The sequence below is a fragment of the Lissotriton vulgaris genome, chromosome 3_1 (assembly GCF_964263255.1).
Source record: "Lissotriton vulgaris chromosome 3_1, aLisVul1.2, whole genome shotgun sequence".
Taxonomy (NCBI): domain Eukaryota; kingdom Metazoa; phylum Chordata; class Amphibia; order Caudata; family Salamandridae; genus Lissotriton; species Lissotriton vulgaris.
The window spans coordinates 887,873,108-887,898,526 of record NC_141689.1 but is presented as its reverse complement, the minus strand read 5'-3'; the positions used below and the strand labels follow the sequence as shown (position 1 = coordinate 887,898,526).

The window sequence follows — 25,419 nt, the reverse complement described above, 5'->3', positions numbered from 1 at the left end:
GCTTTTGCTCACATATGTATATATGGATCAATCCTAATTAGATGCTAGTAATGTTCGAAAGTGACATGTGCAAAATAAGGTCCATACATTTGAATATATTTCAAGTCTATCCGCAATCTCAAATAGGTTTCATTGACATCATAACTAAAATATCTCGTGCAAATAGCAAAAACGTAAACTTCCCACTCATAGATACCAAATAAAAACCGGTAAAACCATGTAAAATCAGCTAAAATCCAGCATAAATAGAGCTAAACGTCCACATAAAAAACCATTCACACAGATAAAAGTCATGATACAACAAACTCCAATTTGATATATTGTTAAAATGTAAAAAATTCACTATAGTTAATTCAGAATAAATAACATATTTTATACATTAAGCCTTCATGGACATTTCAGAATCTAGATACACCTCGTAATACTGATAAACAACATATTGCAGCATAACAATTGATTAGATAATATAAAGACTTATAAAAAAGCATTTCATAAAAACTTTATAAAAAAATTGTATCGATCTTCCCATGTGTTTAATCCATTAGGCATTTTAGTGTCGAACTGCATGATGTATTGACTTTCCAGTTGTTGCAACTTTTTTCCCTGTTTCCCCCTCTTAGATCTTTAGGCACCGCGTCAATCCCAAAATAAATTAGATCTTTAAGATTATTGTTATGCACTAATTTAAAATGGCGTGCCACAGGGTAACTGGAGTCTGAGTTGACAATAGCACGTAAGTGCTGTAAAATGCGATTAAAAACAGGTAATTTGGTGCTGCCTATGTACTTCAATTTGCAAGTGCATTCTAAAATGTAAACAGCAAATTCTGTTTTGCATGTGAAGAATCCTTTCAGTTGATGCATTTCTAAAGAGAAAGCATCCTGTACTTCCCTTGTGTTCATACCAAATTTGCAAGCTCTGCAAGAGCTGCATTTAAAAAAACCCTTTCTGTTTCATAACCAATCCACTTTATTCTTGGTTTGAGTCTCCGGCATGGATCTATCTAGAGCATCCCACATAGATGGAGCTCTCCTATAAGTGATACTCGGGGAGTTCTCAATTTCAGGTGCCAGGGTTATATCAGATTTTAAAATAGGCCAATTCTTAGCAATTATTTGTCTCACCCTCTTGTGTTGGCAGTTGTAAGTGGTTATCAATCTGATAGGTGCCTTTCTTGTTATTATTTCCTCCTCAGGTAATTCTGAGACCATTGCTAGGTCCATAGCTAGGTATGATACATTTTGGGAAGCCTCCAATTTTAATAAGGATTTCTTCAAATTCTCCATTTTGTAAACCCTTGCTGTAAGCCTCTGCACTGCTTCATGTAGGCAAACTTTTAAATCATCTTTATTGCTGCAAATTCTCTTGATTTGTAAAAATTCTCCGTAGGGTATACTTTTGATAAAGTGTCTAGGGTGGGTGCTACTTGCGTGGAGGATAGAATTTCCTGCAGTTGCCTTTCTATGAAGTTTTGCATTGATCGTATTATTTGAGATATATAATTCAACATCAAGAAACTCTACACTCTCCCTACTTATATTGGCCGTAAACTTTAAATTAAGGTCATTGTCATTGATGATATCTACAGATGTCTGTGCTGATTCAACAGAGCCCTGCCAGATCACACAGACATCATCAATGAATCGCCACCATGCAGTGATGTTAGTCGGGAATTTTTCCTCCAGAACGCGGCCCAGGACATGCTCTTCCCACCATCCCACATGCAAGCATGCAAAACTGGGGGAGAAGCATGCCCCCATTGCCACGCCCCGGAGTTGCTGGTAAACTGTCCCATTGAATAAAAAGAAATTATTTTTTAGGCATATGTAAATCATTTTCAGCAGCATTTTGTTATGTTCAAGTAATTTGATGTCACGTTGAGATAAATAGTATTTGACACCTTCCAAACCTTGTTCATGATCAATGCTGGTATATAACGAACATATGTCCATAACAATAAAACAGAAGTTTTCACACCAAGTAATTTTGTTTAATTTTTCAAGGAAATGGCCTGTATCTTTAATGTGTGAGTCAAGAGAATCTACATATCTTCTGATAAAAAGATCTACATATTTAGATATGGGTTCCATTAAGCCTCCCTGTGTTGATATAATGGGGCGTCCTGGTACCGGATGAATTTGCTTATGGACTTTGGGTATGAAATATAGTGTAGGAGTAATCGGGTATTCTGTTTAAAAAAAATTGTATTCCTCCTTATTACTAAAACCCACCCTTTTCCATTGAGCCAACTCCTTAAATACCAGTTACTTGACTATTTTTAACTCATTAAAGGAAACTTTTTTATAACACAAAACATCATTCAAGTGCCTATTTGCTTCTTCTATATAAGTCACTTGAGGCCACAGGACAATATTGCCCCCCTTGTCCGCATTTTTCACAATGATGTTGTCACTTTCCTTAATCTTTTTCATGAGTTTGGTGTATTGCTGTTCATTATAGCTTATGTTTGGTTTCTTGTTAATAATGTCTCTATTCAGTTGTTTTAAATCATCAATGACGACCTCACTAAAAACATCTATAGCATCACGTGGCATGACAGGAATGAATGTGGATACAGGTTTGAATGGGCTTATAACAGTACTAGTGCTTGTAATGCCCATTCCTCCAAGTTCTTGTTGGGTATTGGCAAATTCATTATCATCTGTTAGATCTGCCAGCGAGTGAGCTGCTCTTAAGGTAAGAATATATATAATATATATAATTCTTCATATTATATACACAACATATTTTACTATTTCTAAATTATATTTACCCATCCTATTATTTACTTTGTCTAACTTTTTCCCATGATTCTATCTAGCCAGTTAGATTTCCTAACATATAATGTCCACTATTCTCCTTTTCTCTTCTTTACACTTTGTCTTTTATTTCATTTCTCCTATTTCCTCCCCTTTCCTTTATTATATCCAAGTTTTTTCTTCTTCATATTATACTATATGTGTTAAATACCATGACTTTTATGGGTCTATTATAATGTATTATACTTTTATGAATGTGTATACCTTTAATCTCTCAATAAAGAATTACGACACAAAAAAAAGGAGCCACTGAGATGGAGTCTGAAAAGATGGCTCACTGCATTTGTCATGTACTTCCCTGATCTAGGGGAAATTGCAGCGTAATAGTGCCTAAACGAGAGATGTCAGCAATATATTTTTAGCGGTCTGATAAAATGGAGAAAAGACGTGAGCAAGATCTCACTAGGCAGAGCCTGCCACAGTGCCGACGGAGCGCATGGAATGACCTTTGAACATGATGTGAGCTCAGTCCCCTGCCCTGTTTATGGCCCATGACAGTGTCTAGATACCCTCGGGTGATAGTGCGCTTTACAAATACACATAACATAACATGAAAAGACCAAGATGGGAGAGAAGATGAAAAATTAGATATTATTAGAGGATTCAATAGAGGCCATGTTTAAGAAAAAAATACATCAATAAACAACTTAGAAAAAGCAGCTGTATGAAGGTTGACCTCCCTCTAGGGGAAGCAACTGACACCATAATACCGGTACAAGGCCTGCACTTGTTACTTGGCATCACCAAACGCACTGCAACGCGAAAAAAACTTAATAAATTCCTGGACCTAGCTTTGGTGTTAGCAAAGCATAGAATAGCTATGTCCTGGAAATCAAGTGCAGCTCCTGACACACGCACCTGGCTGTTAGATCTCTACAAGGCACTGGTGGTTGAGTTTATGACACAAACATTGAAGGCACCCGTAACTCCCCACAGACTAACCCCATGCAATGGCTAGAATACTTGTTGTTTGTGGAATGTAGACTGAATGCACCCAGTTCATCCCAGGGATGAGACGGTTTCTCGCTCTGGGCATTTGTGACCACACGCCAACATATAGACGAGAGCAAGTTGGGCCCCTCCTCAGGCTTGACTTAATCTAACTGGGCAAGAACTTCGGCTCCTGCGGACACGCAGTGGCGTGCAGCACGTGGCATTCCCTCTCCCCTTCTCGCTATTCCTGCTGCCATTAAAAAGTGTAAACTTAAGCAGTCATCCTAGCTCATACACAATCCGACTCGCACAGTACATGTAGGTTAGAAGAGATCATATAGTTCTGTGTTCACTGAGGTTTGGTTAGTGGGAAAATATGAAGACAAAGAGGGTATGTTGCTTTAATTGATTATTATAAAGTTGAAAACATATAAAGACAAATACAAAATGTTAGTTATGTCTCCTGTCACCAGCATACAACGCAACATGGTTCCCAACCATGTGTTAAGTTAGTAAATGTCAATGTAATGTTTTGTATAATGAAGCCGGGAAATTGTACTATGCATAATTTGTGAAAAACCAATAAACACGATTTAAAAAATAAAAAATGAAGTGGACCTTCCAGAATATCAGAGGAGAAAAACCACAAGTAAGTCTGTGATGGGTGTTATTGGCAGACAGAACTGAGAATGAAAAGATAGGATGTCAAAACCATTTTAAACTTGGAACAAACCAACACAAAACATTGGATTACTTATATTATGTTATTGAACAAGGAAACAAAGTTTTAGGCCATAGAGCTATAATAACTAAATGTAAGAATAGAATTGGGTTATCACCAGGATTTTCCTATAAAAGTTTGAATCCGCTAACCTGGCACATTCCTGGCAACTTCAGAGTGAAAAATTGCAGTTAAACAAATATAGTTAATAGGAATATATGGGTGAAATATAGTTATGCCTTGATCTCTTTATGAGCTGTGCTTTGAGTTATTACTGTGTAGCTACCCAAAACAAGGGGAAATTAGTTTTTAACATAAGTTAAGAGAGGAATTCAGCGATGCTATGTGTGTCTTACCTAACATTCATAAAATGGTCCATGTACTTCGATGTCAATATATCAGTTCAGGTATCTTGGGTCTTAAATTATACATTTTTGCTTGGAGGAACTGCTTTTTATCTGATTTAATTTGTAATATCATCAGTGGAATCAGGAGTGAGATTACGAACAGTGTGCTGAAGGAGGAAACTGTGACTGTGCAGCTCATCCTAACTGGGAACGATCAGTGGATTTGAGGTTTTGGATAGCCCCAGTAACAACATTTCAGTGGGATTTGTTATAGCGTGTTATTTTGTCATCTATGTAAACAAACATAACTTGCCTTTAAAAATCTTATTATGTGACATATAATTTGCCCTTTGAGTACAAAACCTATTGTGGCTGTGCCCCGCATGGCCTGTGCACAGGACATGGTATTTGACCATTCCATGCTTAAAGTCCGCTAAGCTTGCTGGGAATGAACTAGGTGAATTATGAAAGCCCTGTGAAAGTTTCAATTCTGGGATATTGCTGCAATGTGCAGACAAAAGAGAGATGCATACTTAATATATTATGTCAATTTAAGTTGTAAATTGAAAATTGTTCATCTCACTGTGGATGTGTTGTAACAGATGAGGAAGCGGACATAGCTTTCAATTGGGAAGGCGGCGCAGACACAGTACTCCTTGGGCAACCAGTGATGTGAGGTGTAGCACTACCTCTTGTGATCATGAACAGACCAAGGAGGCAGAAGGTGCATTGTTTTCTCAGAAATCATCCATGGAAGCGAGTTCATGTTAGGAGAAGGTGAGAGATGCTCTGGTCGCACAAGATCTGTAGCCCCTCTGTCCCATTACGAGGCACCACAAAACTGGAGGCATTTGAGAACAAATGTATTGTAGCAAACAAAGTTTTGAACTTTGTAAAGTTGCTTCCACACAAGTACAAAAGTGCTTGGACACATTTGCAACAAAGTTACAAATATTATCAGATGAGAATCTTGGGATATGACAAATGTTCACAAGATCTTGGGAGACTCACAATATTAGATTAACAGTAGCACCTTTATAGACATTAATGCCCAGATGCATCAAAGTACTTTTTTGCGATTCCTAATTTGCGAAAATTACCGAATCGCAAATTAGGAATCGCAAAATGGTATGCATCATTTTTCTCGCATTTTTTTTGTGATTCGGTAAAAATCACAATTTTTACCGAATCGCATAAAAAATGCGATTTTCAAATTGCGAATTCGCAATTCCCATTCATTCCTATGGGCTGAAATGCCCATAGGAATGAATGGGAATTGTGAATTCGCAATTTGAAAATCGGAATTCAACAAAGCATTTCAAGGGTGGAGAGGGGGGTCCAAAGGACCCCCCCCTGCACCCATGAAATGCACCTTTACCTGTAAGTTACATACACACATGTCCTGAGGACATGTGTGTCTGTGACTTAACAGTTTTAAAAATGCATTTTCGTGCATTTTTAAACAATTTTGCAAATCACCACGAGGTTCAACTTCGTGGTAATTTGCACTTGCAATTTCTAAAATCGCAAATGTTTTAACAATGATGCATTGCATTTAAGGAATCGCAAATTTGCGATTCCGTAAAAGCAATCGCATTTTTGGAATTCGCTAAAAATAGCGATTTTCCAAAAAGGCTTGATGCATCCCAGAAACCAATTTAGGAAGTGCAAACGGCCGATTTTTGCGATTCGCACCGTTTGCACTTCCTAAAAAGGTTGATGCATCTAGGCATAAATCTCTTCCAAAGGACCTTTCTTTCAAAAAGAACATAATACCTTCAAGAGGGCTAGATTGGCATGAAGTGGCAACTCATACAGCCTTTTCCCTCACAATCCTTTATCTTTTAACCTAAACGACTAGTCGTTCGAACACACAGTTTGAAATTCCTTTTCTTTGGTGCTTGATCATAGCCATGGTGAAAAAAGGCAGAAAGTTCCAAAAAGTTCATTCGGACTACGGGAATTAGAACTTTGTTGTAGACACAAATCGGCACCAGCAGCAAAACTGAACAGTGAGTTGTCAAGTTTGAAACCCGGTATACTGAAAAATAGAAAATCTGACAGTAAAACAGGAACTCAAGAAAAGTCATATTTGACCATTTCGATCAGGCAAGGCAATGGAACAAAAAAACAGGGATCAGCTCTAGTTGGAACATTTTCTGCTACAGACACCTCCTTGAAAAAGCAAGATTATGAAGTTAACTGCTTAAATAAGGATAACTGTGACAATTTCAAGCACACATTTCTACTGCCAGACTGCAGAAGTATTATAAAGATCCTTTGGTTGATGAGTTGCAGAAAATCTATTAAAGATTACATTTTCTTGAACAATGGAAAGGGTACATGATTATTAACTGATGTGCAATGGGCCTCTGACCCTATAAAATGACAGTGGTTTCCAAGGCCCTCAATCAGGACAGAGAATGTTGGAAGTGACAGCACTCTGTCAGAACATTAAAAAAAGAGAAAACACATGGCAGAGATGCTAAACTTAAAAGAATACAAAACAAAAACTAGGTAGAGTCAAGGGGAAAGCATCCGTGGGAAGCAGTATGGCTTTTTTCCAACTAATACACACAAATTATTTTAAAACATGGCATATGCAACACAGAATTTGGAATCGAGAAGAACCCGCTACTTTTTTTCTGAATTTAGAACGAGTGTCAGGTTGAAAAGAAGACTCCTAATGAGTTTTTACAAATGAAGACATACCCTGCTGTTTGCATGACAGACTAGAAGATGCCACATTAGAAAAGTACGCTTCAATGCGATAAAGAGTGAAAAGATGACGCTTGGCATGCATGAGTTGAGTGTGTCTTACCTCACAGTGCTCTCGATAAAGACTCTGCAGTGACTTGATGTCTTCAAAGGTAGTACCATCTGGCAGAGAAGACATTTCAACTTCTACAAACTCTGGAAGTGCTCGAGATGCATCTGTTGCCATGACAATACAACAGAAGAAAGATATTGTGTATGGTGCCAATTACAGCTTCATTAGGAAACATTTCAAAACCGCGCAAAGGGAAGATTTCTAAAAAGGTCATATTATTTAATGAGCAAAGACATCCATGTTTTTCCCTTTTCATTAATATGTAACTAAGAAGAAAAATGTACATTTTGAACAACTCCCTTTTGATTTTATTTGTGCTTAGGTAAAAAGAGGCGAAACAGAACATGCCACTTAATCTTACAGTAGGCTAGATCAATACTCTCACGGGGAGATCACACCTTGACATAGAATACATTTAGCTATTGTAATGTACACTGCGCTTTGCCACATTAAAGAAACTACATCCACATTTATGCAAAATAACTTGATGAAGATTCCATAATCTTTGAAGTACGTATTTCTCTGTATTTACTGCTTAAATTTTTACCTGAGGGCACATTTAGTCATTGTATTGATTATTGAAATAGTATTTGTCTTTGGATTATCTTGCTGCTCAACACATACTTCTCTTACATGAAGTGTAAGAGGCAAATTAATATGCCAATTTCAGAAATATTCAGAGTTGTGTTTTATTTACAGGATTCATCGTTCATGTTTCATACGGAAATTAGTTACTTACCTGTAACTAGGGTTCACCAGTATTGGTATCTTTCATGAATTCACATGCTTGAATCATCCCAGCCGTCGTAGTGGAAATCCCATGGTATTTATAAAAGCAGTAGATAATACTACAATAGGCTACAATGCAATGAAGAGTCACTGCAATTGCCTATCCATTTTCATTTGTAAAAAAGAACCAAACTTCAAAAGCAGCCAATCAAGGGACGGCATCCTCTAGAACAATCCCAAGAGAGGTTAGGTTCCTCGAATTTTCAAGCACAAGTTTGAAACTTTATACCTTGAGGAAACAAGGGAAGCCTCTCATGGGAGGCAGGTGGGTCGCATGTGAATCTATGAAAGATACCAATACTGGAAAACCACAGTTACAGGTAAGTAATTAATTTTCTTCTCCAGTATTGGATCTTTCATAGATTCACATTGCATAGATAAAGTATAGAAACAATCCAATATATACATATCTGCCCTTATATATATATATTTGAAAAAAAGGTTGCCCAAAGTGGAAAGGCCGCACACGAAGGGGTTGTCACACAAATGCTGCCGTGGTAGTACACAGCCTGTCGCACACCAGCCTTCCAGCTTGCCAAACATGTTTCGGGCGTAGTACCGCCCTTGATCACTGGCTGCACCATGTAAGACAGAAGTCGAAGTAGATTCAATGCACCTGTTTTATTTGAATACAAGGTCCCGCCCTGTTGGGCTGTAGCAAGGCATTCTGGTTGTTGCAGTTCATGCCACGGACTCAGGTGCATAACCGCAGTGGGTGCCTCAATTCTTACGCTGGTTCAAATGTCAAAACCCCAGTGGGTGAAGAAAGTTGTGTACAGCGCCGTAGTAGTCCCAATATGTACCGGCAGCTCAGGCCCCCCTCGTTCTGAACACCACTCTTCGTGAGCGAGTAATGCAGATCCGCCAGAAGCAGCGGCGGGGACTTTCCGCGACCAGGCTTGGCCGCTAAATATTTGAAAAAAAGGTTGCCCAAAGAGGAAAGGCCGCACACATATATATATATGTCACATAATGCGAAGGAAAAAACACCTCTAATAATAGAGGCTTACCTTAATGAAAGAGATAATGTAGAACTGCCTGCCCCACTGCTGCTTTGCTACAAGCTGCCATATCCAGACAATAATGCCGTGTGAAAGTATGAGTACTCTTCCATGTAGCGGCACGGCAAATCTTGCCCAGTGGTACACCAGCGGAAAGAGCAGTAGAAGAGGAAACTGCTCTTGTAGAATGTCCCTTGGCTTTGATCGTAAGTAGTTTACCCGCCTTAGTATGACAGAGCTGAAGAGCAGCAGCGACCCATAGTTCTTTTTGTGACAGCAGAACCCAGACTTAGAGGCCCATGAGATACTAGCAGTTGATCTGTTCTGCGCAGCTGTTTTGCTCGTTGCAAATAAAAGTTAAGGCATAGTTTGATATTATACAAGCCAACATTTTAGAAAAGTAAAGTACGAGATTTCAAAAATAAAATCTGGAGGATGTACTTCTACATTGCCATCTAATGAAGCAGCAGCAATTTAAGGCGCGAGGCAGCCAAAATAAAGCAATGTTTTCCTTAAAAAAGTACGAGTCTCATACCAGACTCAGATCTATTGGCATGTACGAATACATATGATATTCAATTTAGATTCAAAACTAACTACCAAATACGCATGTCTTAATACACACACAGATTTAAGTATATGCCTAGGTGTAATACTTCCCTTAAACATGCAATTCAGCAACTCTAGATGGAGAGGTAAGACTTATGGCATGCATACGCATGTCCACTCCGTTACACGCTGGGATCGGGTCACGCACAATCCAAAATACATTCGTAAAGTTACAACAAGTAACGTTTCGGCCCTATTTCACATAGAATATGTTATGTTATGTTATTTTAATTTATACAGCGCACAGCTACTCGGAAGTGTCCCGGCGCTTACAGCAAAAAGGCAGAAAATGCACAATTACCAATTAAAACAGTAAGGTTTTTAAGGCTTTCCTAAACAGAAGAGGATCCTGAGTGGCCCTCACAGCCAAGGGCAGCGCATTCCAGGCCAGACAAGCTTTGCGCACAAAGGAACTCCCGCCCAGTCGCTGACGCCTAAACTTCGGAGTCTGCATCAGCAGCTGCGAAGACGAACGCAACTGTCTCCCTAGTGTGTAAAAAGCAAGTCTCCGGGACTGATTGAGTCACCAGATTGCCTGAGATGTGGCAGGGAGGTGGGTACCCTGTTTCATACGGTGTGGGCTTGCGAGGGCTTGAATGGGTATTGGAAGGGAGTATGGGACTGTCTGTCTGAAGTGTTGGGATGGGATCTCCCGCGTGATCCTAGGCTGGGACTCTTGCACGTGATGGAGAATGTGGGGGGCAATGTGTATAAGAGGCATCTCCTTTTATTGGGCCTTACCACCGCCAAAAGGGATATAGCCCAGCATTGGAAAAGTACGAATGCCCCCCCGTTGTCGGTATGGAAGAAGGGCTTGGACTTTAGTATGGGGTTGGAACGTCCTATCTTTGAAGCACAAGGATGCCCTAGAAAACATTATAAGATATGGAAGAGGTGGGCGGATTATAGGGGCCTTGACCTGGATCCACCAGCAGAACCTGAGGATATGGCTGAGGGAGATTTTGGGGGAGGTTCTTAAAGGGATATTCACACAGTGTTATTGGATGTTATACCTTGGATCGGAAACACACACGTGCAGTGAGCGGGGGTGGGACCCGGGTGGGGGGAACGTTGGGAGGGGTTGGGTAGGGTATGGGGGCGGGGAGGGGTGGGATGGGTGTTCATATATGATCAGTGATGTAGATTGACTTATGTCTTTTGATTTGCTTGCGGTTAGCTCCTGACTGTGGAGTGCTGCTTTTCTGTTGCACCTGATCATTGCCAGAAATACAATAAAACTATGTTTAAAAAAAAAAAAAGCAAGTCTTTTCTGCAAATAGATGGGAACGAGACCATAAAGGGCCCATTGCACAATTGAGAGCATTTTAAATTTCAGGCGAATTTCAACAGGAAGCCAGTGTAGAAGAGCCCGGGCACTGTGCCTTGATGACCGCCTCCTAGGAGTCTGGCAGCCGAGTTTTGTACCACTTGAAGTTTCTTCACAAGGAAACCTGGGCTGCCAACTAGGAGGGTGTTGGCGTAATCCAAGCGAGAAAGAATCAGTGCCCGAACGACCGTCTCTCTGGCCGTGCTCGGCAAGAAGGGAAGGAACTTTCTCAAACTTTTCAACACACCAAAGCAGGTGCCAGTTTTTTTACATGCGTCACAAAATTCAGATTCTCATCGAACCAAACGCCTAGGTTTTTGGCAGCACCATTATTCTCAGACAGGCAAGGAAAACCAGGAGGCCAGAGTCTCTCTCTGAAATCCGGAGCAAAAGAACCGAATAGCAGTACTTCTGACTTTCCCTCATTACATGTAAGATGCGCGTTGGCCAGCCAATGAAAGACCATGAGAATAAGAATAAATTAAACCAGTATGAAGTACACAAATATAGCCCACATCCAATGCTTTGCCCCCTTTATGTTCTGCGATATGTCAAAGAGTAAGGTATGTGATACAGCTTGTGTAGTGGTCTTATATGTGTATTTTGGACATGTAATATGTTATGATGTGTCTGTAGAATTGTATTCGATGTGAGATGAGTTGTGTTTTTTTAAATCGTTAATGTACATGCTTGTAATTTCATAACAATGTACAGCTGTTATGCTTACAGTTTTACAATGTGGTTTGTAAGGGTGCCTGCAACACAAAAAGTTATATGACCATTTTTATTTTCTTTAATTTATTTTTTTAAGTGTAGGTTTTTGTGCTGGTAGTGTTATTTCCAGTCTTCACTGATTACTATGTGCTTGCATTGGAGCATCTATAAATGGCCATTTGAGGAGAGAAATTAAACCCAAGGTTTGGTTGGAGCAGATATGAGCCTGTTTGGGCTGTAATACTACTGGAGTAGATGTGGGTGTAATTTTTGTGAATTGCAACTGGTTTGTAGGTATGTTTTGTATTGGCTTGTCCAACTGAGTTCTCCATTCCTCCACCACTGTGTGTTAGCTTTTTCACATTTTCATGCCGCTCCCACATTTACACCAAAAGAATCCGTTACTTTTCTTCGGTAACACTATTTCATTGGCTACTCTATGTAACTCCAGATTTCTCACCATATGAATCTTCCCAGGTGCCAAACTGGCTTCAGAAACTCCTACAATTGCTGCTGTGTGATGGTAGGTGGTGATATTGGCCTCTGTCCCACCTCCTGATTTGATAGCATGGAGCCGAATAAATGTGCTGTCACTGAGTGCTGTTATTTCTGTCCACCCCCAAACAAAATTCAGCTAGCGTGTTCTAGCATTTTTCAATCTGTATAGACCATTCCACAGATCGGGAAAGTGGGTGTTAAGGTACGAAATCTGCAGTTAGACAGACTATCCATTAAAAAGAGCAATAACAAAGGTAAGTAACTTATTCTTAAAATGGATAATTCTAATTGCAGATTGGTCACCTTATAACAGAGCAATACCCCATCCAAAGATGTGGGTCTGAGGAGTAGACTTTCTCCAGAAGGTTCTTCAGAACGGAGTTAGCAAATGGGCCATCTTGCGGAATTGTGAAACAATGAAGGAGTGCTCGGTGAAAGCATGGACAGATACCATCATCGCCACCTGGAAGATATCCATAGCTGGAACACCCTAAGCCAGGTAAGTAGTAACTGTCTTCGCCCCATTATAATGAGCGCAAAGACATTTAGGAGGATCTTTTCTTGCTAAGGGGTATGATAGCTTCATGCAGAAGGCAATTAATCTTTTCGGAACTGCCTTACCTTCTTTGGCTCCAGTTAAACAAACAAAAAGCTGATCAGCTACACAGTATTTCTTAGTACTATAAGTGTATAACCTAAGTGCACATCTAGGATCTACCTACTGCAGCCACTCCTCCTCTTTAGATGGATGAGGCACAGAAAAACACTTGGGGAGTATGATGGAGTGCCTCTTATTGAAAGGGGATACCACCTTCTGTAGAAAGGTTTCATGAGTCCTAAGCACTAGCTAATTAGGGAAGAGGATATTATTCGGGGACTGAACTGACAAAGCCCGCAACTCTCTGACACGACATGTAAAAGTTATAACAATAATAAACAGTATTTTCAAGGTCAATATCGTCAGACTACACCTATGAAGAGACTCGAACATACATTAAGAATGTAAGGAGTAGTCTGAGGTCCAACTGCAGCATAATGGAGAAAGCAGGGGGAAGCTTATGTGAAAACTGTTTAAGAAACACCAGGTGATATGAATAAAGATGGCTGATCAGCCAAACAGAGAAAGGCTAAAAGGAATGCTACATAACCCTTAATGGTGCCCACAGCACAGCATGTCTTTGACCGAAGGCTTGAGAGTTAATAAGAGGGACCTGCGAGTGTTGTCTGGAGAATTGCTGCTGCAATGTCCTCATCCTTTGCCACATAAAGTCTGGAGCGACTGCTGCACATGCTGAAAGGGTATCGCAGGCGACACAGGCAAGACTACTTGACTAACTTTCTGTATTTCTGACGGACCCGTCGAGTGTTGGAAACCCTAGTGAGCAGATGGCAGCTCTCCTGTCTTTGGATTTCTCTATGGCCACATCAATCCTGTCGCCCAAATGCCTAGATTCAATCCATAATCATAGAAACCTGGTTGTCCTCAGAGAATCCCATGGAGCACATACAGGCATGTTTCCTAGTAAGGACACTGGTGCCCATTTGAATGGGCAACAGAGTTCGTAGTCTCCAAACCAGACCATACAACATGTTCTCAGCATTGTGTCCGGTTTGCATTGTGTGAGCACAAGAGTTGTGCACAGCCTCCATCAAGGCCCATTAGACCTCACTAGCCATGTCCCAAAGCTCATGTGTGTAATGACAAAGGAGACAAACTGCATTCAAGGAGTACAAAGCCAAACTGGCAGTAGAAATCACTTTTCCTTCCTCGTGATTTTATTTTGTTTTTTACATTTCCAATCCAGTGGAGAGGTCAGTAAAGAATTTGGGTTCACCTTACTCAATGAAAGCTGTCCCACGGGCTCTCTGCAGTCAGGTGCTCAGGTGCTGGTCTGCGACATCTTGGAATGGGGAGACTTGCTGCCAAAGGTTAGAATTGTTTCAATCAAGCTGCCAGGGCTGGGTCAGTGAAAGCTTCATTACAAGACTAGAGCTCACACATTTCTGAACCATGTTGCAAAATGCTCGTAAGAAGGTTAGTTAGCGTCTTTAGTATGGATATGTAATTCCAGTAACTCTTCAGTCCAATGAATCATGACTGTGAAATCTGTAGCAGTCAAGAGCAAATCCAGGACAGACTTTGAAGAGGACTTGCATCTCAGCATTCTTATTTTGAGGAGAGAGCAAATGATATGCCTTCTCATATGCATCCTCATGCTGTGGTACATGTTGGAGGCCTAGTATGGTGTCCAAATCAAGTCCACACATTTCATCCAAGCTCAGAATGTACTGCTGCCTATGCTGTGGGATGGGAGGAGAGCCATAGTTTTGCCAATAGTGTATCTTGGCTTTGGACAAACCCTAACAAACACCACATTAATGACCTAGACTTTGTTGGCACTTATCGACTCTTGTGATTCTTTTTAGGTATACTATATGTTGCATCAATATTACAAAATTCCTCCCCTTTCATTAATTGTTGGGGTAGTCGATATGTCCTAAAAGTGTGCCTCCTTTAATAATCGCCCATTCCTTTATGGTAACAGTAAAATTCCAATTGCGAGACACATAACAAACACACACCTTAGTGTCAAAACTATACCCAAGACACGATACAAAAAAGTGTGTAGGAGCGAGATGGCACCTCACGGGCGCACCACCAACAGGAACCTGGCAGGTACTCACCAGGATTGCCCTGTTCACATAATTGGCACCATCAAGCTCGGGAAGAAAAAGAATTGTGTCCAGAAAACACAAACAGAAATAAGTGTTTAGTGTGAGTATGCAGTGAAGGTAGACCACAGGACAACCAATAAAGTGTCAAAAACAACAAATAAAATGCACACGACAACACAGATATGCAATTTTATTCTGTCTCTTGTGTTGGGTGTGGGACCTAAAAACAAATGTGAGTGTGGTTACTAACTATCCAACCAACACCACTTTACTTGCCGACATGTTTCATTGCCATCAATTTTTTGGCAATTTCTTTAGGGCGTCATATATTTTAAAGCCACTGCATAAGGACAGACAAGTCTTCGCAACCTCACTCGGACTCGTACCAGCCGGTAGGGTAGTGATCTTGTGGGACAGCATCCCCAAATGTGGGTCGTTGATCCTTCCCCTTCAATTTTGCGCGATAGGAAGGGTCCAGGTTCGATATCAGAACCAGGGGCAGAGCTAGAATTGGAACCACTAGAGCCAGAGGCAACTCGGACAGAGGAGCAAGTGGTAAGACCAAGCAATGGAGACACAGCCTGGCAAGGGAGTAGACAGACTTTGTCCAGAATCAGTCAGCACCAGGAGAGGGCCCACCAGTAGAAGCATGACTAGAGGCACTAATAGGTCTGCATTTTATGTGGTATCACATGAAGAAACAGGCATGCACAAATGCATTGGAAATTTTAAAGCCAGACCAGTTGTTTAACAGGACTGGTTTATGCTTGGTTCAGTGTGTTGCCAGTGCTTGATTCAGTTTGGTTCAGTGTCAAGTATGATTTACAGGATCAAAACCTGCACTATGATCGATGTAACATACACATTCACCTACGTTTTCTTCTGCTTGGCTCTGCCACTATGTTGTCAATAGCTGAGTGATCCTTCCGAAATCCTGTTTGTGAAAGTTGTAGTAAATGCATGCCACTAATTTACTAAATATCCTGGCAAATATCTTCCCTTCCGAGTCTATTATTGAAATTCATCAATACGTTTTTATTATTATTAATTGGGACAATGTTTCAATGTGGGATGCAAGTTTGAAGCCTTACACAATGGAGGAATATTACCTTAAGTCATGTGATTTACATATCATAGGGGCTATAACTTTTGCCCACCTAAACTATCTTGTTTAAGACCTCTATTAGTATCCCATTAGGACTGGGTGGCCATGATGTTTTCCATACTACTACAGAATTAACTTCAAATAATCTCATTCTAGTTGTGTATTTCAGTCCAAGTGGGACAATAAAACACCTGCTTAATTTTACACATTTATAAACCTCAAGCATCTACCTCTTCCAGTCCTCATACGACATACAACAATAGAAGCGAGATGCCTACAGTCCAGCAACATACCCTGCTGGGCTCCAGAACTTCCAAATATCTTTCAGGTTGATTGACGACTACAACAGAAACCATGCATTTGGTGTCTCTTAGGGTTAATGCTAAAAAACAAAGGTTCTTAATGTTTCTCAGTGCTTGTTCGAATAGATCCTTCTTATTTTTAATAGCTTCTGTCTTCCTATTATAGATATTCATAGATTTTACAGGAAAATTCACCAAAATGCCTAATGCTACCCCTGCTAGGTATCCACGACCATAACACTCTGCTCCCTATTTTCATTGTGTGTATCAACTGAAGCACAGCACTCAATTATTCATGAGTAAATCCATAAAGTAATCTACTGTCTCCAATGGCATACCTCCAATCTGACGTCCCCATTTTGCTGGAAACTTTATAAATAATTGGAGTGAGGTCTCGTGCAAAGAATCGAAGATAATGGTCACTTTCGTTTCGCTCATATAGCAGTTTTTCAACTTCTTGCACAGATGAAGATTGGATACACGATGAAAAGAGTATTCTATCTCCAAGCTGCAATAATGTGAAATATTATTATACTGAGCGGGGGTGTCACTTCGGAATCTAGTATTTAGTGACTTAGATTCTACCGCTTAATGGGTTGAAATGTATGAAGCATTCAATTTCAAAAAGTCTATATATGTATGTGCCTAAATATCACTTAAATATTCGTCCCAAAGCTGTGGGCTTGGGAATCACATTACTAAGCAACAAGACCTATACAAATATATAAGGTAAATACCAAATGCTTCCACCCACAAGTTTATATAAAAAGGAGGAATAAACTGAAAAAGAAAGAAAAAGGGGAAGAAAGGCCAAGAATGCCTCACAGGAGCAACAAAGTTCCATCTGAAAAGTCAAAGCCTCCCATTTTGTCTCATTATTGCTGTTCGGACAGCAAAAGGAGAAGACTAGAATACATTCTTCTTTAGGTATAATGATGTTTGCGGAGAGCATTGTCTATACTTGTTAAGGCTGGAGAACACCAATCAGTGTTTTGCCAACGATCATTTTGGGGTTCAACTTATGTTTTTTTCCTTTGGCTTCGGACACCGTTGAGCTGCTATGGCAGCCTCTGTTATTTTTTGAAGTAAGAGTCTATTCAATTTCTTGTATGGTTGCTGAAATAGAAGGGAGAGGATTTGGCGTAAGGACTTGAGTGGCTGACTTAGGAGCTGGTGGGAACCAGGTTTGAGTTTTGGCTTCAATATCCGGTAATACTGGGCAAATCACTTAATTTTCCTGTGCCTACATTCCAGCGCCTTGAGACCTTCGTGGGTGATTTCCCGCACTTTACAAATCCTGGATTTATTAATTTATTTATTTAAGTAGAATAGCTCTCAACAGGTTTATTTGCTCAATTAATATCTGCATTCTCTGCATCTTGAGCCTTAGGAAAGGGGAATTTTACCACAGATAAAAGGGGATTGAGTCAGCAAGAGGGTAAGTTAAAGTTGATTCATGCTGAGCACTAAAGCTACAAACACGTCTTTGAAAATTCGCAGGTATGTAAAATTGCAGCACTGCACCTAGCTAATTGTTGCACCTTTTGCCCTTTCATACCAATTTCCAATGCACTTTTCTTTGGGTCCTGTGTTTGCTGTGCCATAGGACTCATGCCATACCCCAGTGATGAAGCAAAATGAGGCATAAATAGGTCTGGAGTTGCTTGTGTTTGAATCTGGAGGAAACCTGTGGTTGGCTGGACTATTCGTATTAGAGCAGGACCAAGGATAATTTGCATATGATCGGTCTCTCTTGAAAGACAGTGGGTGAAAAACGATTTGCTGAAATGCAGCTCTAAGGGATGGGTAGTGGTTGAGACTAATTCAAGTATTCCCTCCATGACTTTTACACATGTTTATGAACATGGCACCACATAGCTGTCATCTTCAATGGATCTCCTTCTCCTGCATAGCACTGGGGAAACTGTCAGTTTCCCTCAACAGCCTTAGCCTACAAACGCATACAGGAGAAGGAGGATGGAAGACCAGCATAGCTGACAGATGCCCCGGTGCTCATGTGCCCTGGCCATTGGGCAAAGTAGGAATGCTAGGGGAAGGAAAGAGGCAACATTATACCTCACCTCAGACACTGTTCACAGCCTGGGAAGAGGCTCTATGTAGAATGGGGATAGAGCTTTCCACAGCCCGCATTGGTCCTTAAGTAAGGCTAGGACCAGTGGAATAGGTAGAGCAGGGGGGTGTCAAAACTTACCTAGCTCTTGAAAAGATCAGTGGGCTGGGTACTGCCATTCATAACTCACTCTGCACTTGAAAGAGGCAAGGGGGGGGGGGAATTAAAAGTAACTAAGAGGCCTGAAACAAACATTCTAGAACTTTGGCAAGGCTGGAGTGTATTCTTTAAACCCAAACTCACCCACTGCAATCGATGCCATTTTAATCTCTCACCTGCCATTCAGACGTGTGAGAGATCTGAATAACTGAGCGGGCTCAGGACCACACACTTCTGACATCAAAGAAAAAGGGCAAAAACTTGAGATACTAGAGAGCTTATAGGACAGCTCAGAGATTCTTTTTTAAAGTTCTATTGGAGTTTTAATGCTTATATACGTGTTTGGTGTGGGTCTCAAATCAACTGTAGTTTGGTATCTGAGACACAATTTAAAACAGATGGTTACTGATCCAGCCACTTTAATTAATGTGCCCATTCATCATACATCATAACTGACAGCGCAATAAAATCTCATACAAGACTTAAACACCTACAAGTAGTTTTCAATCACTATAACTGGTTGTATTCCAGACCCCTTAAACTGAAAACAACTTGATCCCAGTGCTAAAACACTGAATCATAACACATTATTCCTTTCAATTTACTGTCCTTTTTTTGTGTTTAATTTTAATTCATACAAATTCAGGAAAGGCATACCTAAAAACTGCTGATGGTGTTGACTTTGGGCAATAACAGTCTGCTCAACAGACGTCTGATGACCACTTGCCGTGTAGCCATCTCCAACCCCTTCCACTTTCTGCATAGGCTTATACCTAGAAAGCATCAAAACCAACATACAGTATGATTTGGAGGAGAAATATTGGTGTTATACAACAATTTTTTTAAAGCCTTCATGTTTCAGAAAAAGTAGAATTAGAGCACATTACACACTGAGTTGCCTAACTGCAAATTACCCTAAGGATAATCACATTAGCACAGATATAGGTTTTCAAATTGGAGTTTAGTTGTTCAAACAATCAGATTTCCCCAAGCCATCAAGGACTTCTCACTCATATAAAAACATTTTAACTCCCTGCACCCTCGCAATGACCATTTGTCAATACTTTCATGTTAATAAAAGGTGTTGGTCAATTCAAAACTGAGAAACACCGCCTATGCTGTCAGCTACCAAAAAGTGTGAATTCTTCTATTCCAGCCTAACTAATAATAGTACTAAACATAGTAAGAGAACAAAGCCTGAATATTGGTGGGGGGGAGGGTATCACTGCTGGCGATCTGTCTTCCCTAAATTTACTAGATTCTCTTAAGGCAGCTTTCTGTTCCTGGAGATATAAAGGAAATACCAGAAAACAGGTGGAATGGAGGTAAGACACAGGATAAAGTGCTGATTTTGTTTTGTTTTTCATAAGACACTTTTCATTTGAAGTATCAAGCTACTAAAACAACACTGATTGATATTGACTTATGAGGTAAAGTAAAGATACATGGAGTTTTGTTTTAGAAATGTTTTATTAGCCTCTTCCAACTTCAAAATAAAATTGTGACAAGACTGACATTCTCATTTTTTTTTTTTAACATCGTTTTTATTGCATCACCAATATAAATGTACAGACATTGAAGTCAAAGTGCAATCAGAAACATAGCAAGAAAACACAGTGATTGTCTACCCCCGTTCTGAGTGGCACGTCCCCATACCGAAGACAGTTCAGCCTCCATCCGTAGATCAGTCCTTGCTGTATCTTACATTGTCTGATGTCATTACTGCAAAAAAAGAGTGGGCTGCTTTTGTGGTTTTCGCCCCTCCCCCACCCCAACAAAATTCGGCCCCTCAACAACCCAACAATTCCAGCATCCCCCCCCCCGTGGTCGCGCTGTACAAAATCACTACTGAAAAGAGTCTGGTGTGTTGTAGGAAGTTTATACATTCACTAAGGTGTGTCCCCCGGTAAGGTGACGGGGTTGGCTGTACCCAATTCCTCCGATTCCTCATGCTCCTCGTCGGCAGCATCTCAGAGCGCCTGTACCATCAATTCCCATGCAGTCGCCCTCTCCATAGCCTTCTCATCATTCGTTCTCCAAGCCACCTGGTACCTCAAGGTGCTTTCACACGCCGCCCACCGCAAACATTCACCATACCATCTTTTAAACGTGGGTCCCGTCCTCGATTTCCAATTTCTCGTTATCTCCCGCTTAGCAAGGATCAGTCCCAAATCTATGAATTTGCTGGTATTTTTATTCTTAGGCGTGTGTGGAAACCATTGGAGGACCCCCACTGCTTTGGTGTACTGAATGTCTCTATCCGTTGCATTGTTGAGGGCCCTCCCAATCTCCTGCCAGTAATCTCCCAAGGCAGGGCAATCCCACAACATGTGACCCAAGTCTGCTCCAACTGTGTTGCATCTAGGGCAAGCAGCCTGTTCCACCCCAAAGTATTGTCGTATTTTCCCCGGTGTGAGGTACGCCCTATGAATGACATAGAAATGGATTAGCTGAAACCTGGCATTTCTCGAACTTTTCCGCGCCCGTCGCAGCAGCTGGCCCCAAGTCGTATCAGGGATCTCCAGTTGAAGGTCCAACTCCCACTTGGCCTTCAGAGCTGCGAGAGGCTGCAGAGCCTCTCGCAGCATTCTGGAGTATAAACAGGTGACAGCCTTAAAGGTCCCGGCTGCCATCATCGTGTACTGACATGCCATGGAGGTACCCGGTTCCTGCAAACCTTCTCCCCAATGACCCTGCATAGCGCCCTTGACCGCCGCATGCAACAGGTAGTCGCCTCGCGGTAGGTCGAACCGCTCTTGCAGTTCCTGAAACGGAAGCAGCACCCCATCCTCGTACAAGTCGCCCAGCATCTGAATCCCAGCCTCTTCCCACCCTAGCAGCCGCGACCAGTCCCCTCCATGAGGGAGGGCCGTAACCATCCCCAAAGGGATTTCAGGAGCATACATAAGGCGGACCCCCGCTCGTTTGCGCGCCCGATTCCAGCAGAGTCGGAATGTCTGTTCCTCCACCGTCAGGTCTCTGACCAAGAGCTTCTGGTGCAGTGTAATATATGCCAGCACATGCCGCGGAGTACCCTCTTCTCTAGCATGCTCCGGGCCTCTATACACCCTCGCGACCTCCTGGGTGAAAACCTGCAACTGTGCTGCTAGATAATACCCTTCAAAATCAGGCACCGCTAAGCCTCCCTCATCCTTGGGACGCAGAAGGGTGTCCAGCGCTATGCGCCTCCTCCCTGTGCCCCATAGGAATGCTATGACCAGAGACCTTAGGCGCCGAAAAACGGAGCCCGGGATCCATACCGGGAGCGTCCTGAAGTAATACAGCAGCCTGGGCAGAGCCACCATCTTAAGGAGGGAGATCCGACCAGCCAGGGACAGCGGAAGAGTGGACCAGAAATCCATACTCCCTCTCAGGGCAGTGATACAACGGGTGATGTTGCCATCCAGCATATCCACCGGGGTGTGGTAGACGTAGACTCCTAGATAATGCAAACAATGTGGTTCCCACCGAAGTTCCTGCGCCGTGAGAGGGCACGGTTCTCCCAATTTTAAGGGGAATAAACAGGATTTAGGCCAATTGACCTTCAGGCCCGATAGTTGCCCAAACCGCCATAGCAGCCGTCTCGCCCCTAGGAGCTCTGCGTCCGCGTCTGCCAAGAACATCAGCAGGTCATCTGCGTACAATGAGATGAGATGCGGCCTGTCCCTATATAGCAATCCGGCGTAGTGGCGGCCCGATCAGGCCTCTACAGCAAAGGGTTCCATCGCCAGGGCAAACAGGAGAGGGGAGAGGGAGCACCCCTGCCTAGTGCCTCGTCGCACGGGGTACTGCTTCGAAATCAATGTGCCAACCCGGACTCTAGCTACTGCATCGGTATACAGGACTTTGGTCCAGTTTATGTATCCATCCCCCAGCCCGAAGCGTCGCATCACCTCATATAAGTATCCCCATTCAAGACTGTCGAAGGCCTTCTCGATGTCAATAGAGAGTACAAATGGAGTGATAGCGTCCGGCCAGTGGGCCCCCCATCAATCTTGTAAGCCTGCGGATATTATGAGTGGTGTTACGTGTAGGGATAAAGCCGCACTGATCCTTATGAACAAGTCCAGTCATGTGGGCCAGTAGTCTGTTCGCTAGGATTTTACTTAGGATCTTATAGTCCGTTGTGAGCATGGACAACGGACGGTAGGAGGATAAAGCCGCTCCCTCCCTGCCCGGTTTTAACAGCGGGATCATGAGGGCTTCACACATGGAGCCTGGGAGCCGACCTCGCGATTGCGCTTCGTTGTAAACTGATTGCAGCTGAGGGGCAAGGTACTCCAGATATTTACTATAGAACTCGATCGGGAGACCATCAAGACCCGGAGTTTTATTTCTGGCCATCTGCTTTACTGCACACCCTATCTCCCCGACCGTGATGGGCCGACCCAACTCCTCAGCCTCCGATTCCTCCAATCGCGGTAGCTGTAACCCGTCCAGGAAGACGTCCAGCTCGTCCGCCCCGCCCGTCTCCCCACTCTCATATAGACCTTCATAGTACGCCCGGAACCTGTCCAGTATCCCGGCTTGGGTATGGCAGGGCTCCTCCCCCACTTCCTGGATCATCATAATCGGCATGCCCCGCCTGACTGGGTTGGCAAGCCACGCCAGCATTGACCCCGCCTTGTCACCTTCCGCATGCGCCTTCGTCATGTACGTTTTATGGTCAAAGCTACGCAGCCGTTCCAGCTCCACCGCTAGCGCCTCCCTGGCACCACTAAGCTCCTCCTGTAGCTCAGGATGATTCGGGCGATCCCTCTCCATCTCCCTCAACCGTTTTTCTGCCTTCTCCAGTTCATCCATCAAAGTCTTGCGGGCCCCTGCCACGTTCCCAATACAGTGCCCCCGTACCACCACTTTAAACGCATCCCACTCCACCGCCCTAGTGGAGGAGGAGCCACTGTTCTCCTCAAAGTAACGCTCTATACGTTCCCCAAGGGCCTCCCTAAAAAGCAAGTCATCCAAGGTGTCAGGTTGCAGACGCCATGTTGGCACGCAATTGACTTCCACCATCCAGTTCAGGGACAACAACAAAAGATTGTGGTCCGACATCGTCCGAGCCAAATACTCCGCCCCACCCACCGTGGAAAGCACATGTGATGAGCACAGAAAAGCGTCCAACCTAACATGCAGATCATGCAAATGCGAGTGAAAGGAGTAGTCCCTAGTGGTGGGGTGCAGTGTCCTCCAAGCATCTCTAAGAGCCCAACTCTCCTGCCACTCCAGCCTGCGCTTGGCCATCCTATGTGCTGGGAACGCGCGCAGCGGGGGATGGGACCTGTCCAAAACCACATCTGCCACCGAATTAAAATCCCCCCCTAGGAGCATCGGCCCTGCCAGATAACTCGCCAGTTTGCCCGAAAGTGTGGACAAAAATGCGGGTAAATCCACATTGGGAGCGTACACGCTACAGAGGGATACCACCCTGCCCCTCAGCCTCCCCTCCACCGCTACATATCTACCCTCAGGGTCCACCAACGTTTTAGTGACTTGGAAGGGGACACCCGCACGTATCCAAATCAGCGTCCCCCTTGCAAAGGCTGAGTACGTTGTGTTAAATAACTGCCCCCTCCACCGCCTCTGCAGCGCAATCCCTTCTTGCCTGTTAAGATGTGTCTCTTGCAAGAACGCTATGTGCACCCCCCTACGCTTGAGGTACGCCTGAACCTTGTGCCTACGAGTCATAGTCTGCATACCCCGCACGTTCCAGGTCACACATTTCAAAGCCCCAGTACTAGCCATTCCCCTTCGCACACACAGACAGAACAATAGAAATCATCGACCACGCGCGCTTACCAACCACGAACTGTCCCCCCCTCCCTCTCCAAACAGAAAAATTCCCCCCCCATCCAGAAACAACATCCAGAGCAACCCCAACCACTCTCGATTCCCACCCCCCCAGGACAGGCCCCCCCCCCACAATTGGAAGTACCCCCATCCAAACTGTCACGCCCAACTACCCCTCAAGGAAAGGCACTAGTGTTCGCAGTCTCCACTGCGATGACCGTAAGGGCCAGTAGGGCGCGGATCGATGCGAAAGGTTCGTGAAAGCAAATCAATCCCGCACATTCCGCCCCACAATCCCCACATCACAGCATCTCGAAACCCCAAATAACAGTGTCCTGCACCCACGGGCTCAGCGCCCCAGTGTCTAACCAGTAGGCCGCTCCTTCTGTCCAGCGCATCATGCCTCAAGGATCTCCTCCGAAGTTTGAGGCGTCACTATAGGGCCTTTGGCTCCACCAAATTCCGAGAGACCCGTCTCCGACCCCGTGCCTGGTTCCTCCGAGTCTGTGCCCTTCCCGGACTGGCTCCTGGTTGCGCTAGATAAGTTCACCACTGCCTGCAGGGCCGCCTGTCTCTCCGTCTCTGTTTGTGATACTGAAGGTCTGCCAGTCCTCCGACGATTCTTCCGGATCCGTTGGGATTTCCTGATCGGCTGTGCCACTCTAGCCTCCTCCGCCCTGGCCTTGGCGCCATCCGTCCCCGCTTTGTAAGTGTCCCACCAGGCCCAGGCG

The 25,419-nt window shown here is 43.1% G+C and overlaps 1 protein-coding gene across 1 annotated transcript in view; it reads right to left on the bottom strand.

Moving 5' to 3' along the window:
- The window catches only part of RFX3 (regulatory factor X3), a 688,772-nt gene that overhangs the window by 132,882 nt on the left and 530,471 nt on the right, over positions 1-25,419 (bottom strand). Inside the window, exons 9-10 of the mRNA XM_086961210.1 lie at positions 19,559-19,674; positions 7,642-7,754 (exon numbers count right to left, since the gene is read on the bottom strand). Coding sequence (XP_086817336.1) covers positions 7,642-7,754; positions 19,559-19,674 — 229 coding nt within the window. The remainder of the gene's footprint in view (positions 1-7,641; positions 7,755-19,558; positions 19,675-25,419) is intronic.